At 36.9% G+C, this 20,230-nt stretch overlaps 1 protein-coding gene across 12 annotated transcripts in view; it reads right to left on the bottom strand.

Moving 5' to 3' along the window:
* Nucleotides 1–20,230, bottom strand: part of TTC7B (tetratricopeptide repeat domain 7B) — a 149,613-nt gene that overhangs the window by 90,836 nt on the left and 38,547 nt on the right. For 11 of the 12 annotated variants that reach the window (XM_075151276.1, XM_075151288.1, XM_075151274.1 and 8 more), the window contains 3 exons: nt 18,669–18,790; nt 3,335–3,413; nt 790–962 (listed from right to left, as the gene is read on the bottom strand). In XM_075151276.1, coding sequence (XP_075007377.1) covers nt 790–962; nt 3,335–3,413; nt 18,669–18,790 — 374 coding nt within the window. Of the gene's footprint in view, nt 1–789; nt 963–3,334; nt 3,414–18,668; nt 18,791–20,230 lie in introns of those variants that run through there. The other variant, XM_075151285.1, reaches the window with a different exon arrangement.

Here is a 20,230-nt window from a genome sequence, read left to right as displayed (position 1 = left end):
GATACAAACAAACAAAAAGCTATTAACTTTTAAGAAAAAGTTCAAATTCAAGGAAGCGGCTATCCACTTTTAATACTAATGGTGATGGGTTTTGAAAAAACCCCATACATTTTCAAGAAGGAAAAGATACACACCAAAGCTACTCTAGAATTAACTATATATGGGGGATACGCTACACAAAAATGATCCAGAGCATACCACTTGTCTGAATCAGTGAAAGAATAAAACTCAACAAAAAGGTGGCATCATAGAGAAATACCAAAACTAACCTAAGAAGATTAAAAGGTAGCTGCCTTGGGAAATAAACTACCTTTGAAACTGCTAGATAAATTGCTAAATATGTTTTACTTTTTATAACGTTTCAGGGATGAATTTGAATCTCCATATTGCTAACTCTTTCCTTTCTATGATAAGACAGAATAGAGGTCTAGAAACAGCACACAACTTTTAAAATGTGCAGTCTCAGATTTGCCACCCATTCATGTTTTCTTTTGAATCCCAGATATGAGATATTGACTCTACCATATACCCCAGTATAGAACAACAAAAAAAAAAATTTTGAGAATTGAGAACAAAAGGTCGCATGCATACAGTGCAAACTTCCGCTTGGAGAAGCATGTTGCTTCCCTAGTTCTCTTCAGGGAATACATATACACACACAGCACGGGAAACATTCCCATTCACATTGCCCAATTCCTTCTACATTTTCAAGAATATAAACTAAATTACCCAGTGCACTGGTTAACAATTGCAATTACAGAAACAAGAGAGGTATAAAGTCAGCCATACTTTTCTCCAGTGTATACCCGCGGTCTTCTACTGAGTGCGTAATTCTTAGTATTTGAACCTTTTCGAAGTGGATCATCTAGGGGTGATTGGTGAGGAGGGTCTTCCAGTGGATTCCAATAACTCTGTTCACACATGCCTCGTAACAAAATTTCAGCCAGTTGTCTTGCTATCGTCTGTAAAAGTGAAAGATAGAATAAACTATTTCAGTTGGAAGGTACCTACGATGATCATCTAGTCCAACTGCCTGACCAATTCAGGGCTGACCCAAGTTAAAGCGTGTTGCTAAGGGCATTGTCCAAATGCCTCTTAAACACTGACAGGCTTGGGGCATCGACCACCTCTCTAGGAAGCCTGTTCCACCGTTTGACCACCCTCTCGGTAAAGATAAATATTTTCCTTAGAAATGCTGAATACAAACTCTTCAAAAATATTTGGATTATTTCTAATGAAGACAAGTCATGTAGAATATATTTTCTGTTATTCTAAAACATCCAAAAAACCAGGCATACTGCTGTTTGAAACATACAAGTACCCAGTTCAATTCTCTAAACACAAAGAAAAAAAAATGGAATAACAAACAATTTTTCAGTCTTATCAGTTAAATCCAGATACTTCTGATGTATCAACACCACCAACTGTTCCTCCTAAGAGTGGAGCACATTCAGGTATATTTTCAGATATTTTGTGCTCAATAACCTCTATTGCCTCTCCAGGCCTGGAGCAGATGTTTCTGTGGGAAAGACCACAGTGGAGCAGATATTTCCCTACAGTCCGTGGAGAGGACCACAGCGGAGCAGAAAGCCACACTGCAGCCTGCTGAGATGACCGTGGTGGAGCAGGTTGATATTCCCTGAAGGAACTGCAGCCCATGGGAGGGACCCCACACTGGAGCAGGGGAAAAGCGTGAGGAGTAAGGAGCAGCAGAGAGGAACTGTTATGGACTCGCCACAACCCTCCACCCCACTCAGGGAGTGGGAGGGTAGGGGAGAGGAGGTAGAAGAGACAGGAATGAAGTTGAGCCTGCGGAAAGGGCGTGGGGGGAAGGTGTTTTAGTTTTTGTCTTTTTTTCTCATCATCACATTCTCTTTTAATTGACAATAAATTAAGTTAATTTCCCCCAAGTCCAGTCTGTTTTACCCGTGACAGTAACTAGTAAGCAAACTCCCTGTCTTTACCCCGACGCTCAAGCTTTTCTATCTTATTTTCTCCCCATCGTGTTAAAGAAGGGGAGTGAGAGAGCAGCTGGGTGGGCATCTGGCAGCCAGCCAAGGTCAACCCACCACGGACAGTCACAGTCCAAACCGCAACTGACTGGGGCTTCTGACAACTTGTACTTCAAGGTGCTGGTGTTTGCTACTGCTGGTAAAGCTTAGCAAGAGAGAAACGAGGTTGTAGATCAGTATGAAAAAGTTTATTTTGATCAACTATTCTTGGCACCGTGTATTTAAGTGTAGAAATACTTACATAAATATTATTTAAGTACATAATATTAATTTAAAACTTTGAAATCATCCTGTAATCCATAACTATCAGGTTAGTCTCCTCTTTAATGTTTAATACATATGCATACAAGCTGCACGACTATATATCACAATGATGAAAACTCAGAGTTTAGTACCAGGGCAGTAGGAAAGAAGGCAAAATCCACATTTGCATCAGAATTGGCAGTATTTCCCAGCAACGTTTCCCAGAAACAGATGTGTAATGTTTAAGCCACGGACAGCACCGTATGATCTGCCTCCTCCACCTTAATTCCTACATCATAAGAAGCCCCTTCATCTTTTATTCTGTTAAAATTTGCAGTATTATCCCTCTCCATTGAAAGTCTATTATTTAATAATTTTAATATCCTTACTAGGAATCAGTTATTAAATGAATTAAGAAACCAATTACCTTCCTTATTACCACTTTGGAAGTTTTAAAGGCCTAGTGTTAGGAAACTAATCTAGGACATTTTGAAAATCATTACATTAGAGCAAGAGATACAAGGCTTGGCCCTTTATTATATAAAAGATGCAAAAAAGATACATCGCTCATTTGGTAAAGGCTTATTTTCTGACAATATAAATAACAAATTTTCATGATTTTGCTTTTATTGTTTTCCTTTAAGATGCTTTATCAGAAAAAAGAAATGATAACTTGATAACTTCCAACTTAATAGAACACACATAAAGACGCTGCACTCTGCCCTCAGTCCCATTACATTACAAAAAGATGAAACAACACCCTTGTGAAACTATAGTAATCATAAATAGGGCAATTATGATTAAGGTTGAAAGTACAGTCAGTCAGAGACCAGTCAGGTTTTAACCATAACCACAAATAGGAAAGAGAAATAGGGAAGAAACTGGGTATCAAACATTTCTTTTTAATTTAATCATTCACTTAAGCCAGGAAATGTAACCTTTCAGAGTGGTGGATAACAAATCCTGATCAATATACTGTGTATCTGATTATTTGTCTCTAACTCATCCACTATATTTATGCTTTACTTGCCCACTAAAATTCAGATGCTGCAATAGGAATGTGGTTTAATACAACTTACCATTCGCAGATTTTGTGTAGTTCTTGTTTCGACAGCTCTTAGTAACTCTCTAAATCTACCAACTCCTCTCGTCAAGTTCCTGTATATAAACATAGAATTTGACAGTATTCCAACTTGGATGTAGTAACATCTTAATATATTACTCAATAAAGTTGTTAAAATCCATGCTATCATTTTTTTTTTCTTGCATATCATCATCGCCTTTCTGTGAGATAGATAGATACTTTTTTTCTTCATTCATCTGGGAACCCCACCACTGATTACTGTAACATTCCCTGCCAGCTTATTGAAAAATAAACATTTTCATGACCACTGGACAGCTCAAGAGAAAGCAAGGAAAAGTGTAAGAAGTGACCACCCCAAAAAGGACAAAAACAAAACTGAGGTTGTCCTCACTACTGCAATGGTTTTAATTTTCAATTACATTAGGCTTCGAAGTATAAACTTTTGGGGGAGGAGGGTGGAAATCCATTTTAGCTGCCTCTTGATACCTTAAAATAGGGAAATAAAAAAGGAATAAATCTGGTAATCCTCAGTGAATGTAATGTAAAATTTTAAACTCCTTTTCAGAGAGGAAAGAGCACAAACACAGCAAGGCCCACTGTGTGGCCAGAAGAGGACTGGGGGATCAGTGTTCTGTTCTCGACTCCAGCTGGCTTTTGGTGTGGCTTCCACAACTCAAGTTTATTCATCTATGTTTCTTCCACTTCTGCTGCCTAAACAGCTTTTGCAAAGAGATTCAAGACCCTCAGAGAGGAGGCATCATTCATACTAACAATTTTAGCAGATCCGAACTTTCTTCTCAAACAATAGATTATTTTGAATGGTCTTTCAGCTTTATCTTCTTCTCATCACTGTATCAGTTATCTCAGCTATCTGTTTTTTTATTGCACTTAAAAGCAGTTGAGAACATTTTATTTTATATTAATATGGTTTGTCTTTGAACTGGTGAAGGACTGGGATGGCTTTTTGCTGAGCTGAACAACTGAATTCTGCAACCTCAACACATAACATAGGACAGTCATTTCACTATTTGAAGTTTAGTTGCAAAACAAAATTATTTGATCAAAAGCATGTTTTGTGTTAAATCATTACTGTTATGTCATATAGTTGTATTATCTTAAGATGTGATTTTATGTGCAAGTTGCATAACATTTACCTAACATGGACTCAAGAGAGAAAAGAAATATTACATTTTGTGTAAGCTTTTCATAAGTAAAAGCACTACTGCACTGCACTATAAAGCTGATGTTGAAATTGCCTTCCTTACTCTGATGTCTTTATTTACAATTATAATAAAAATACTGATCATCTGAATTGCAACTTTGTACAAATTCAAAAAAAGCCAGCATTTTTACACTGATACTTTCTTTAAATTTAGTTGCAGAATCCCTGAAACCGGAGCGTTTGATGCAAGGGATCTTGCTATAGAACTGTAGAACTCATCACTTTACCTAGAGACCTAGTCATTTATTTTACTCTTCAGATTACATGACAGAGGTCATGTCTGTTCTGTTTTATGTAATAAAGGATTATCAGCCTATTTCAGAAACTTTAGTTTCTAGCACAGACAGACATCTTTCATTAGTACGAGTTCACCTTCTAAAATACTTTTATATAAAAGCTTATTTAAAAAGAACTCGCATTTCCAAATAACAAAACCTCTATGAAGAGGTTGAAAGTTATGTCAAAGTATGCCACCAGTTGGTTAAAAAGAAATAATCACCAGTCACAAAAGAAATAATGATTGTTTGTAAAAAGTCCACATGTTACAGCAGAGCTTGACCACAGAGTGACCAGTTAGTATATATTAAAGAAAATTAATCTTGTGTATACATCTGACATGGAAATAACTGCATGAAAGATTATATTTATTTATATATTTCACACAGGCAGGCCTCTTAATAGCTAATGAATATTACACCAACTTCATGTACTAATGAAGTAATTACAGAAAGTCAGTAGGCAAAATTTTAAGAAAACCTCTGAACTCAGTGGAACCTGGATACCTTCAGCACCTTTGCAAAGCCGAAATACATACCATTCAGTAATACCACATGCCAAATATTTTAGAAAGCCAAACCCCGACCACTGGAATCCCTAAGTCCTCTGCTCTAAGTGCATATTTCCCACGAATGGAGCTTTCTCTCCAGGACTGTATTGCGAAGTCACAGATGTGTCCTCATAACAAGATTTAAAAAAACAGACAGACTTGCCAAAAAACGGAAATGTTCCCTGCAAAATTGTCAAAAAAGAGCAAGAGCGAGAACTTGTCAGCTGGAAACACTAATTTCCCAATACAGATGAAACATATATTATACAGTAGAACTTCAAATCACAATAATTTAAATATTTATGAAATTTTAGAAATTAGCATTTTTTTCCATATGAAGTTTATGTCTTTTGATGTGTTACAAGAACAAAAAAATACTCTATGAAAAAGTATGCAACTTTTAAAAGTCCTTAAGAATTTCATGACAGGTTGTTATTAGTTACCTATTACATTTTTATAAGCATCTGCAAGGGACTGAAACTTGTGATTGAAGTTCTACTGTATCATGGAAAAAGCAGTAAGATTGTACAAGAAAAAAAAACAACTTCAAATACAGAATTTAGTTTTTGCTTCATAAAGCATTTAACACTGATCCACTGCACAAGTGAACACAAACACAATACAGATTTGTCAAGCATCTTCTACATGAAGTATACAAAAAAAAAAATACACTTCAAAACTATAATCTAACTCACCCAAAAATTGAGTTAAATGCTTTGAGAGACAGTAATGAAGCAAAATACACTATGAACAATATGGTAGATCTCCACACTGCACTGCTTTTAGCAAAGTACATTTCCTGTATTTGTTAACAGTTTGTAACATTGGGAGAAGAAGGTGGCAGCTATTCTGGCACATACTTTTCCTGCATAGCCTAGGAAGCACACAGCTTTTACCTGCTTTTCACTACAATGTGCCTTCATGTTAGCAGTTCCACCCGTGCTGATCGAATGTCAGAGCAAAAGGGCAGGTTAACTTAGAAAACAACGTCCCACAGTGTCTGTAAACGACTTTGAGATCCCTTCTGTTCTTGAGACAAGGAATTTTAAGGTGCATTAACATGCACTCAGAGCTGACACATTTTCAGTAATTTCAGACAAGACAAAGACAGCCCACAGATAGACGCTGCTAGTTACCTATGTGTTTATATGACTGCCTCCCATCAGAACATGCTCAGTCAAGCCCTTTGAATTGCATCTTCCTAGTTTTTAAAGACTAATTAAAATGTTTGCTGCTTTAAATCTTCAGGGAAAAAAAACCCTACTTTGACTCTTTAAGTAGCACTATATCAGTTAAAGACTGAGAACCAGGATTTAAAGGTGCAATCTACTATTGAAAGTCTATACAGATTGATGCCCTTAGGGCTAATTTGCATCCTTCTGTCTGCATATTTGCACCCTAAACCCCAATAATTTATGTTACAATCTAATTAATTATTCTGATGCAAGATCAACTTTGAAACCTTCAGGCAGCATTTCTGTTTAGAATAATGAAAATATTTTAACTGCATCTATGCAAAGGTGCTCACTCCTAAACAGAGAGAGAGATCAATAATTGTCAATATGATACAAGGAAAATGCAGGAAGAAAATTAAGGGGCAGTAAGGACAGACTTTCAGTGCAGGATCAGAAGACCTGAATGTAGGCCAGCAGTAACAAACTTTTGGCACAAACATATTTGTCACCATCACCACCAAGAAGTCTCTTGGTTTTAAAAAGCATATTTGGCATCAGACAACACAGTGCTTTGGCATTAGTGGTCCAGATAAAGCTCACACCCCAGACAAATACTACTTATCTTTGTGTTTTTAAACACACCAAAAAAAAAAAAAGTGGAAAAGAATGAAAGAAACTGCTCAGTGAGAAGCAGTCTATATTTGAAAGATGTTAGGATAAAAAACCAAACACTATTCCTTATAACAAAGGGAGTGAGATCTACTCACAATACACTCAAAACAGGCTACAAAAAAATGTTTTAAATTTAACCTCAAACGTTTGTATTTACAGCATATTTTTATAATATCTTCTCCATTAGTGTGAAAACAGCTTTGTCAGGCATTTCTCTTATGCTTATCAATTAAAAAACCCAAATATTTAGTCTAACATTGCCTTTTATAGTTTAAACATGGAATTAAAGTAAATTTTTGCGTAGTGAGCTTAGACCAAACCTCACCTGCTCTGCAATTTGGTGGCTAAATTGTCAGTACTTCTCCCACTTAAGACAGAAAAGTATATCCAGAGCCATACCAGCGAACAGGCTAAGTTACTTAAACTAGCCTAACGATTAACTCATTGCTGAGGCCTTACTATATATATCTCATTTTACAAATATTCATGTTTTAAGGAGTATAACCAAGAACAATGAGATCTAGATTGCTTGATGAAAGTGATGAAACAGAAATTGCTTTTGGAATTGAGCCCACTTTCCAAACATCCATTCTCTCTCCTCTCTCTCTTTCTCTCTATATACAGAAAAAGAAATGCAATGTTTGTAAACTCAGTGGTACATTTTAAGTTTTAAAGTTTGGGGTTTTTTCCCAATAATTCAAATAGAAAAGAAAAGAAAGATACTTGTTTTAAAGGAAAGGAGTGAGGGCAGGCAAAACTCTTGATATGCATGCCTATCAGAACAGCAGCATTTCAGTAACTTTGGTATGACTGACATGTTTACCAAAAAACATAAGGATGATTTAAATCCATAAACTCTTAACTAATAACTTTTGGCCAATTAAGAGTAATTTACACAGTATTAAGACCAGAAATTATTTTACATTGATTCAAGTTACTATATAAGCAAAAAGCAAGAAATGTGACAAATCAAGAGATTAACTCTTCAGCAGTAACAGAATATCATCCTAATACTGAGGCATGCCATCTACAAGAAGGGCTGGAAGGAGGATCCGGGGAACTACAGGCCGGTCAGCCTGACCTCGGTGCTGGGGAAGATCATGGAGCGGTTCGTCTTGAGGGCACTCACAAGCCATGGGCGGGACAACCAGGGGATCAGGCTCAGCCAGCACGGGTTCATGGAAGGCAGGTCCTGCTTGACCAACCTGATCTCCTTCTATGACCAGGTGACCTGCCTAGTGGATGAAGGAAAGGCTATGGATGTGGACTTCAGTAAAGCCTTTGACACTGTCTCCCACAGCATTCTCCTAGAGAAGCTGGCGGCTCACGGCTTAGACAGGTACACTCTTCGCTGGGTAAAAAACTGGCTGGACGGCCGGGCCCAGAGAGTTGTGGTGAACGGAGTTAAATCCAGTTGGCGGCCGGTCACAAGCGGTGTTCCCCAGGGCTCAGTACTGGGGCCGGTCTTCTTCAATACCTTTATCAATGATCCGGACGAGGGGATCGAATGCTCCCTCGATCAGTTTGCAGATGACATCAAGCTGGGCAGGAGTGTTGATCTGCTTGAGGGTAGGAAGGCTCTGCAGAGGGACCTGGACAGGCTGGATCGATGGGCTGAGGCCAACTGTATGAGGTTCAACAAGGCCAAGTGCCAGGTCCTGCACCTCGGCCACAACAACCCCAGGTAACGCTACAGGCTTGGGGAAGAGTGGCTGGAAAGCTGCCCAGAGGAAAAGGACCTGGGGGTGCTGATTGACAGCCGGCTGAACATGAGCTGGCAGTGTGCCCAGGTGGCCAAGAAGGCCAACGGCATCCTGGCCTGTATCAGAAATAGTGTGGCCAGCAGGAGCAGGGAGGTGATCGTGCCCCTGTACTCGGCACTGGTGAGGCCGCACCTCGAATCCTGTGTTCAGTTTTGGGCCCCTCACTACAAGAAGGACATGGAGGTGCTGGAGCGTGTCCAGAGAAGGGCAAGGAAGCTGGTGAAGAGTCTGGAGAACAAGTCTGATGAGGAGCGGCTGAGGGAACTGGGGTTGTTTAGTCTGGAGAAGAGGAGGCTGAGGGGAGACCTCATCGCGCTCTACAACTACCTGAAAGGAGGTTGTAGCGAGGTGGGTGTTGGTCTCTTCTGCCAAGTAACAAGCGATAGGACAAGAGGAAATGGCCTCAAGTTGTGCCAAGGGAGATTTAGATTGGACATTAGGAGAAATTTCTTTACTGAAGGAGTGGTCAGGCCTTGGAACAGGCTGCCCAGGGAAGTGGTTGAGATACCATCCCTGGAAGTATTTAAAAGACGTGTAGATGAGGTGCTTAGGGACATGGTTTAGTGAGCATGGTGTGTTGGGTTGATGGTTGGGTTTGATGATCTTAGAGGTCTTTTCCAACCTTAATGATTCTATGATTCTATGAAATTCTATGGCTTTCTGTAATAACTTTAATAAAGGTCTGACCAAATGGACAATGCTAAGTCTTCTGCACAATTGATGATGCTTCAGATGGTTGTGACTAATATCTGTGTCTGTTTTTCCTCAGGTTTAAGCGGGGGACGAGGGGAGGGGAGAAGCATAACTTTATCCACAGTTAGAAAAATGATAGATTTAATGCAATCCAAGTCACCTCAAGTAAACATCCTGGTAGGGTTTAGATATCTATCTCCAAAAGGCAACAGAGTTGCAACTTCAGACAGTTCTGTTTTCCCCTCTCGCTTTCACACTTATACTTGGAATATTCTCACAATACTGTATAATTTCCACAAAACATTGATTATTTTACTGGGTATTATTATTACTGGGTATTACTTTCTGAACTACATGTAGAAAATCCTTTATTTCCTGCCAGAATGTAAACTACTCTTTTTTTTAAGCACACTTAAAAAAAAAAAAGCATCATGATACAGTTCTTGTTTTACCCATTGTTATCTCATGTAGAAAGAAAAATCCCAGGTATCTCAAATTCCCTACAGAAGATCATGTTTGCTTGATGCTTGAAGGTTCCTGATCGACGTTTGGGCTTACGAAACACCTTCAGTGTGCCATTATAGCTACACAAGCCTAAGTACTTGAAACAGCCCAGTCAAGCAGCGATTCTTGCATTCATGCATTCAAAATGAAAACATTTACTGCCTAGACTGCAGCTGCACTGGTAGCTAAGTCTACCTAATGGTTCACTACCAAAAGAGGAAGGTCTTATTCTCCCCATTGTCCTCTCTTGGTGTTTGTTCCTGTTTTCCACCATTCTTCCTTCTTCACATCTTCCTACTCTCACTTGCATGGTCCTACCTCTTTTCTCACAGCCACACCAGCCATTATCACACCTTCCAGTGAATCAATTCATCTCACTAAAATGACAGAAAGCTATAATTTCTTTGCTGTTTGTTTTCTGCTATTTTGGAGAATGACATGGCTCCACAAAAGAGCCAAACAAGTACCTGCACCAGCAAAAAGCAAACAAGAAAAATGCACGCCAGGAGTGTAGTATGGGGAAGATGAGAGCAGGTAATTCCACTTTACAGTGTCAGGACGCTACACATTTTGTTTACTACTTCTCTTGACACCACCACCTCCGCTCCTCCTCAGAATGTTCTTTCATATAAGTGTATATATACAACACATGTTAAAACACTTTAGAGATGTTAAAATCAGAAGAACCGTTTTCCACTACTTTAAGTTGTTTATGTGCCATTTATTCATCAGTATAGCTAATAAGAGTTTTATCCTCTTATTGCCAACTCTTGTATTTGCTGTCAGGCTGTTACTAAGACAAAGTAGAAGGAGGACAAGATTTCCTCTCCTCTTTTGCACACAATGGCAATTCTGAAAATGCTTACTAAGCTGTCTTTTATTTTTATACTCTTCAAATTAATCATGAACCAGTGTTGAATGTAATTGAATACATTAACTTAGGGAAAGGCAGGGAAAGAGAGCCAAAACTCCCCAAATTCATACTATATACAACACACAAAATGTGAGTTGTATCTACTAACAGGGACAACACTTTCTGGAAAGAAAAGCCTGTATAAATACTTCAAAACATACAAGCAGAATATTTATTAGTAATCACCTTTCTTTGTACTCCTCCTCTGTTCATACATTGCAGGTAAGAATTCATGCAGCATTCCTAAGCATGAGGCTTACAGCAACACTTCTTTCAGGAAGGAGAACATAAGATCACCTCTATAAAACATCCTGGCAATAGTTTCATAAAAATATCACAGTGAAGTAAATGAGATTAATTCACTGCCGAGTTGCTTACCAGACATGCGTCTGTTTGAATATAATGTCTGAGGAGCTAACTGTTTCCAAAGAAACTCTGTTTTAAAATAACCACGCTGCAGTAACGTGGGGATTTGGCAGACAAAAAGAACCTGAAATTTTGTCACATTATTTATACATACGCACTATGCTTATGCACAGGAGAGAAATAAAATGCACAAGGGCACTACGACACACCCGGAGAAGGAAGTGTTACTTTCACCTTCTCATGCTTAAAATACAGTGTATCAAATGGGAGTTCAGAAAAAGGTCATTTGGGACAGTGGGCCAGCACTGGAAGGAGAATTTGGGAGGCAGAAAAGGTCAGATCTAAGAGGTGTACCAAACCCAAACAAAACTACTTCAGTACAAACACCAAAATGCCTGCATGTCAACAACAACAAAACAAAAAAATTACAAGCTCTCCTCAGTAAACCGGCTGTATAACACATCATCCTGGCAGTTACATATTTTAAAAGGAAAGGAGATGGAAATCAGGAGGTGGGAAGAGGAATTTTCCAGTATTCACCTAAATATATAAAAGCAATGCTTGCCTGCCTTTCAAGCTTCAACTGGTGGCTAGCATTTCTGTAATAGGTATTATATCTCCAAGGTATTCACAGCAGTGAATACTCAGCATGGTCAGTCTAATACTGCTTTTTATCTTAAAAAATTAGAAACAACTTTGTAAATTGTTTGGCCAATGACAAGGAAATAATTTGAGTAATGAATACTTTGAAAGAATTGATGAGTTTTCAAATGCTTTTAATCTCAATAACAAATGAAAACAGACACACACAGCCTCAAACACCTGCACAGTATTCAGCTTTTCTTAGCACTGTACCAGTCTTCTGTTCACTAATTTTTGAATATAAACACGCTGGTACAATTTGATTGCTACAGCACTGCCTACAGCTTAAGAGGATAATGTTGAAGAGCCAAATAATGTAATTTGGTAACTCTTCGCAAAAATAGCTTATGAATAGTTATTACTATTTAAAATAAAGATGGATCATCCTTTAGTACTAGTATTTTTTTTTTTTTTTAAAGCTCTGTACATAATTCGTCTCCTAGTTCTTCCAAGAGCCATTTCCCTTTATCTCCACTGTGACCAAAACACATGCACTCTTTCCTTGGCACACTTAACGCTGAGCAAATCACTTTCCACTACTATCATAAAGAAGTCTAGCACCAATTAGTCCTCCTACCTGCTAATTTCCTCCTTTTGAAGTTAACAGGATCAATTAATATTTTTGCAGTTAAAACTGGCAGCTTCCATAATTTTTAATCAATTCAAAACCATGATTTCAATATGAAAAAGGAACCGATGTAATTAGTAGCCAGTAATTCAAAATACTGAAAAGCTCCATGTTAAACTATTACTAAAGCTTTAACAGAAATGGCCAAATGCTACATTCATAGAACAAAGTCTTTCTCCTGGTGAAAATAACTATCATCCAGGTATAGCAACTAATTGTCCTTTAGAGAAAAATCAGTACTAACAGAAAGAAACTAGAAAGACTTAATTAGTTGTAGGTTACTGCAGCTCACATTCAGGTGATACATTTAATGAACATTGTTCACAAAACACCTAAGCCCCAAACTTCATCAGAATTTGAACCTCCATCTTTGGCAACATGCAGAACAACTGGCCAAGGCCCTGAGCAAGCTGCTCTACACTGGCTGTGTTTTGAGCAGGCGTTTGGCCCAGATGGCCCCTCAGAGTCCCTTTCAACCTGTATGATCCTATGAAACCATATCTTACAAGCTGCAAGGGAAGGGACAAAAAGAAGGAAAAAAAAAAAAGGAAGACTTTTGGCATAGCCATGCCATGTGATACCTGCCATGCGAAGCACTGTTCTTCAGAACAATACCAAAACCAGAGAAGGAAATAAAGCAAAAGTATTAAATACAGCAGTAAAGCAAGCATTTTGGGGGAAGCAGGGGAAGTGCACTAAATACTCCCTCCCCAATGTAAGGCTCCAATACCATTTTGTTTGCTGCCCATCACATCACAACATAAAACCAAAACCTTGAATTTGATACTTGCAAATGTGAGCAACAGCCACAGTCAGCAAGACTTGTACATGGGCTAAAAAACGCTTAGTATCTTCTCGGAAAAAGTGAGCTAGAATCAGAATTCCAAATTATTAAAATTATCGAAATTCAAGATCAACTCAGATACTAACATTATTCTTTCAGCATGCTTTGTATAACTAATCATTACAAAGGTTATTTGAGATGATTTTGAATAAAAGTGATTCCTTCATGTTTATATCCACCTTAGTCCTCTATGTAAAACTGCAAGATTTTCTATCTGTAACTTCACAGTAGAATCTTATTTTAAACTCTTGAAGTTAAGACACAATTCTGAGCAATAAACACACAAGACAGGGATTGAAAGAGAAAGCATTGTTGATGGATGATTTTTTTCTGAGGATCTGAGGGAATAATAATTTCCCCTCACATTCAAATAGATTCTGTTTTTTCAATGAAAACTAACAGAGTAAGAACAGTATCTTAAATAGGGATAAGGAAAGCATCTGATATGTCATATATTAAAGTATCCTTTGAAAATGCATTTTTGTTAGCAATCACAAAACAGTGATTTTTGTCTCTATCTTGAATATATTCTGCCTTAGTTTCCTAACCACACAAACATGAAAGCAGTTATCTCCAGGACAAAGTTGATTCGAAAACTGCAGCAGAAGTAATTTCCAGTTTACTTTCCAATACAGCAGTGGCATCTCACATAAAAAGAATGTGATACTTTGTAGGTTTTCAATGTTTTTGAATTTCATCTTACTTTCTATTTTTTATTTAATGACCAATTTGTTTTGAGACTGATGTAGGATATGCAACAAGGTGTCAAAAGATTCAGAGTGATGGGTAGCCTGCACTGTATTCTAATACAGTGGACAGTCAGTCACACAAGTCTTGATGCGCACTTACGTCAAGATTTACATAAATCCTTCTCTTATGGATTTCATCACTGTAAAATCTCCAGCTGTGAGCAGTGTATAGGTATATATGGGCAACAGAAGCACTTATGGATTGGCTTCCATCCACTCACCCTCACTTACTAACATGAAAGCTATATTCCTATGCTATTCCTATTTGTGTTATGGTGGAAAAACAAAAACAGATAAAAGAAACAACTTCTACATAGACAAGTCCTTTACATGAGTAACTCTAAGGATGGTTTTTTTGGTTGTTGTGCTTGTCATACATTTTGTAACCCAATAAAAATCAATCATATGCAGAAAAAACAGTTGCGGTTTTTTGTTTGGTTTTGGGGGGGTTAATTTTCTACTGAGAAAAAGCCAGCCTTTGAGAAACAACTTCATGGAGAAGACTGGGAAGGTCGCGCTTCCCTGCAGCTGTGCCAGCACAGGTAATGGCACCACGAGGAGTACAGATCTGGTCCAGGTTCCTCAGGCTTTGATTCAGCATGCGAACCATGATGAAGATAGACCAAATTGCAGTCTGGATCCTGGACTCTGACAGAGCAATATCCTTGGAGAAGGTGTGAAATACAGGAGAAGCCACAAAAAGGAGCTCTGAAAGCTAGCTAAGTCTGGTTTTCACATGATGGCCACCTGATTTGACTCCAACCAGAAAGCTCTTTTGCTTTAAGAGCATATACCTCCAGTATATTTCTGAACACTACTACCTCAAAAATAAAAAGCATTTACAATTTAAGTTTGTCTTGATTATCTCATAACACGAATACAAAGCAAATACTAGGACAGAAGGATTACTGGGTACATAAACTGCTGTCCTTTCTCTCTCAGGGGCATTTTACTTGAAAATAGCTATGTTAAAGTACTAAAGTCAAAGTTCCTGTGCTCATAGCTTTTCTTGGAACAACATCAGGACTTCGAACTCCTTCAATTATGAAATTACAAAGCAACTACTAGACTAAATGGAAGCCGCATAATCAGCCTCAAAGACATTTAAAGTTATATATTTCAGAATGTTTTTTAAAAAGCACATAAACCCTACTTTAAGTTTTAGAACAGTTTCCTCAATGTCTTTGTTACTAATTTCCAAGCTGAAATGTTCCTCTGCTCCCAAGTGAAAAATGGGTATGTAGTTTGATTCTTTACTAAAATTCTGTACACTTTGGAAGAAAACATTAACTTCAGATTTGTGTTTTAATAGAGCACTAAAATAACATTATTCCGTTGAAACTATTGCCACTTTATTTTTTTTTTTTTTTTAGATAATTGCTTTTCCATGTATTTTCAAAATGCCAGCACTTAGCAGTTAGGCTAAGTTAGGTTTCAAACACTTTCTAGTTTTTCATACAAGATAATGCATACCTGAAAGATAGTCAATCCTCTACAAAAACTTGATTTCTTGGCTTAAAAGAAAATCTCTGTACAGGTAGTGAACAAAGGGAAAATTTAAAGTGGATCAACCAGTCTTCTGGGTAGGCAGCAATACTCCCTACATTACTGCTAAAATTATGCTCTTCCAGCTAGTATAAAAGTTATCTTATTTGCTTTTCTAGTTTGTAACTGACACATGCACAAAAATGATGCTTCCATTTCTAGTAGAAGTATAATTAAAAGCAGCGATTAGCCAACTGACCCCTAGATAAACAACAACAAAACCCACTCCATAGCAAAAGGACTTCAGACAAATTCAATTCTCCAGCAGATTTTGAGAGGTGTTTATTAGTACTTATTGGAGTGGAACTGAAGTCTAAAAAACCCACCAAAAAAATCCATATAATTTATCCGTAGCTATCTACTCAGATCTTTAAGCATGCCCTAATGCATAAATGACTACAGCCATTCTGCTGGTAACAAGATAACATTTAAACTGACTCAAACCAATGCCAGGTTATAGTTTGGTAAAAGGAATTTTATTTCAGATTCAACTCTTCTGAGTGTCAGCCTCACTTCATGAACATACATAAATAAGAGATTCCACTGCATTGCAATATGAATAGATTTAGTCTGCCTGTAAAAACAGACAGGCATACTTTTCCTCTTCTCCTTCCCCCCTCATCACTCACAAGCAGTTAAACTCTGGTGATTCCCTGCCTCCTCCACAGGATTGAAGCCCTTTTAACATCTACAGGTTCAATTGCAATAAAAGTTTATTTAAAAGAAATCTACATTTCCTCTCCTTGAAAATGCTCATATAATCTTTACAATTTTAGATTAAATTCAAACTTGAAGTATGTCACAAAACTTAATGGAAAGATCTTGAATCTAATTGCTATAAACCTAGCAGCAGGAGAGATGACAAATTTAAAAACCAAGCAAAGCATCCTTAAAATACATATATTTAAATGCATGCTATAAATTTGTCACTATTAGAAAAGTACATATTTAAAGTTCTGTTCAGTTCTGTTAAACCCAAGTTAAAAACTAAAAAAAAAACAAAGAAGGGAACCATAAAAGCAGCAACATAACTAGCAGCCTGGAACAATGAGCATATTAGGAAATCTTGAAGGAATTGGGATTGGCTCTAAATTAAGAAAGGAAACTAAAGGATAGAATTGCAGGAATATGTAAAATAATGATTGGCACAGAGCTATTTTTCCTAACACGTCGCTTCCTCTTGTACCACAAAAAAGTAGCACTCGCCAATGAAATTGGAAGAAGAAATCGAAAATTAAATATATAATGTGTAATTACCTTATAAACTACAAGCGACCACTGTACTTAAGATTGCAAAAAAGATTATATGCATATGTAGGAGGTAACAAGAACAGCAACAGCTTCACTGTGAAGGACTAAAGTGTACATGGAATACAATCAACCTTTCAAAGTTCACACCAGACCAACTGATACGGTCTAGGAAAACCACTCCTATGGGCTGGATGTTCCTTAATAACCTACTGCATGACTTTTTTGTGGGGTTGTTTTTTGTTTTTCTGATTAATCTTATTCTGCTATGCCTACTGCTGATTGCTTTCAGGCACAACATGTCAGATTAGATGGACCATTTCCATTCTTGGCCTTCAATCAAAATTCTCCAAAATGTGGAATTTTTAGCTTGTTCTTAACCACGATTGCCACTGGGATTCTTTGACTATGTATATTTTATTTATCTTTTGTGCAGGCATGAAAACAGAAATTTTATTTTTGGCTCTAGTAAATGAGAAAAAATTAACTTTCAGAACATTCCACTCCTCCTGCAATTAAATGATGAAAACAACTAAAACGTAACTCTCAGATCATGTGTTATTGCAGCACTACTTCATTACTTTAAGAATGAGATTTCAAAAGCTTAGTGATCATTTCCATGCTGAAATCCCTGAATGGTTTGGAAACTTGGATAGCCTTTTGTCACCCTACCATCAGTACATTAAAATCTCGAACTCTTTACAGACACTGCACAATTTCCCTTAATCTCCTGCTTATGTATTTGAAAGAATAAGAAACATTTTTGGTACAAAACAGTAGTCCTATCAAGAGTTCCAATATTTCAATCAAACCACATTTTCCTAGTGAAATAAGAAGCCCTGAAAAACAAATTTTTAAACTATGTGATTTCAACAACAAATGTTAGAAATGTACTTAAAAACCATTCGTGCCAAGTTTTGAAGCTCTTCAAAATGGAGAGTTGTATTCCTTTTTTCATTTTCTGTAATATCTGAATTTATTTTTAGGCTTTTAAGGGAAGCCTTATTTAAAATAAATTATAAAGGATCTCCCATGCAAAATCTAAAAGGATCTATAGAGCAGGTACAATGGAGACTGTATACTTGTATACATACTGTTGATCTTCATGCACATTTATCCTGCAGCATAATGTTAAAATAAGTGATAACTGAAGAAATTTGGAAAAAAATTACAAAATCAAAATTATAAAAATCAAGAGTTTCATTATGTTGTCAATCTCTTTCTAACAGTGTCTAGTAATAAAGTAAAAGAAATTTCAGATAGTTAAAGTTTAAGGTATTCTAAGTTCTCACAATTTAGTAAGTAAAAATACAAAATGCTTTCTGTTTAATATATTTTGATTAAGCGATTTTACAGTATGTAAATAAATAAAATATGGGCAGCCTTACTATTTCAATCAAAATGTTACTACTTTATTAATAAGAGGCCTCATGATTACACAATCCACAATTACTAAAAATGATGATGCCCAGTTAGATCACAAATACAAAACCTAAACAAAAGAGCAAACGAACAAAAAAAAAAAGAATCAAAACTTACCCATTCTTGAAATATAAAACATGTGCTCTTTGAAGTCCTGTTTCCAAGAAAAAACCAAGTTCTTGCTCATGTGCTGTGGGCCCTGGCTTAGGGCTTCTGTTTTGTATATTGGCATTAATTACCTAAGAGAACAAAATAAAAAGGAAAAAACATATTTAGGAAAAAAAATAAAAATCAAGTGTTGTGGACCTTTACACAGAAGCTAATACTTAATGTTGGAGAAGTCTTCATTTGTAGGCAGTGGCTAGTAGAATATTTCTATCCTTACCTCCATTCCAACCTAAATATAAATCTTTTTGCTCTTGGGTATGTCCTTTCTTCACCAAGCAGAAATGCCGCTGAGAAGAATTTTATAATACTTTTTCAGAAATTTTTTGAAGAATGGTATACAAAAGAGAAATGTATGAAAAAGCATATTTGCAACCTTATTAGGTAGAAGGAGGTGATGGTATTCAAAATCTAAAACCCTGTTAGGTTAGGAAAGACTGTGGCAGAAAGCAGTAAGAAGATTAAAAGTGATCCCCAGAGTGATTTCCAAAAAACAATTTAGCAATAATTTATTTTGCATTACATCAACATCAAAAATGCTCTCTCAAAATGGAGAGCTATAAGCTTTCATTTGCCTTCATATTCACCGCACACAGTCTACCAGCCACTAAAAGACAGTAACAAAACGAACAAAAAACCCAAAGCAAAAAAAAAAAGTGTATGTATTTAAAAAACAGTGTGAATTACTTTTCTTTCCCCATCACATCAAATTTTTCTTTCTCCTTCCTTTTGCTTGTGTGACCCTAACTGTATCTAACAACCCCTTCAAAGACAACTGTCAAATGACAGGCCTGAGGCTTGTAAGCAATAGGTCTGAAAAACAGGGTCAGATAGATATTGCTAGCTTGCTTCATTCTAATAGTATTCACAAGCCAAAGAATAGAGCCCTAAGTGTATTGTCTTTTGCCCAGACATATCTCAAAGTCTAAATAAAATGCAGTAGTGTGTAACTCCTAGAAACAACAGGTACCACAAATCTTTTCTTTAAAGAAAAAGTATTTATAACACTTGAAGTGTTTCTGCTAAGTGGTAAGAAACAGAAGACAAGGTTAATGGTGTAAATGAAAACAAGAGGAGGAAATAAAAGAGCCTATGTATCCCTTTAAATTCAGATAAAGCCTGAAGCTTTTAAATCATGAAGTGTTACACTCTTTACAAATAAAGAGCCTAACTTTAACTTTCCATAATTCATAATCCATAACTTATAAAACGGAAACAGGGAGGGGGGAGAGGGTGGAAGTAATTTGCCTATTATTCTGCAGAGCTGTTTGTAGGTTATATTTTGTCTAACATTAAGAAGGTCAGATATATCAGCTTTCATCAATAAAAAACAGGTCTTCTACATATCTAGTACCTCAGATTTTTTGCTATCTTTCTACTCATATGTAGTATGAAAAGTAGAGCAACTCTGGAGTCCAGATTCAGATGTAGACAGACTCCTGTCTCTTATGGAAAAAAAATCCAACTACTTTTAACACTAACTGTAGTTTCATACATACAGTGAGTAATATATT

Source organism: Calonectris borealis, chromosome 5 (assembly GCF_964195595.1).
Source record: "Calonectris borealis chromosome 5, bCalBor7.hap1.2, whole genome shotgun sequence".
NCBI classification, from domain to species: domain Eukaryota; kingdom Metazoa; phylum Chordata; class Aves; order Procellariiformes; family Procellariidae; genus Calonectris; species Calonectris borealis.
The sequence above is the reverse complement of the archived record's forward strand: the minus strand, read 5'-3'. Positions and strand labels throughout refer to the sequence as shown.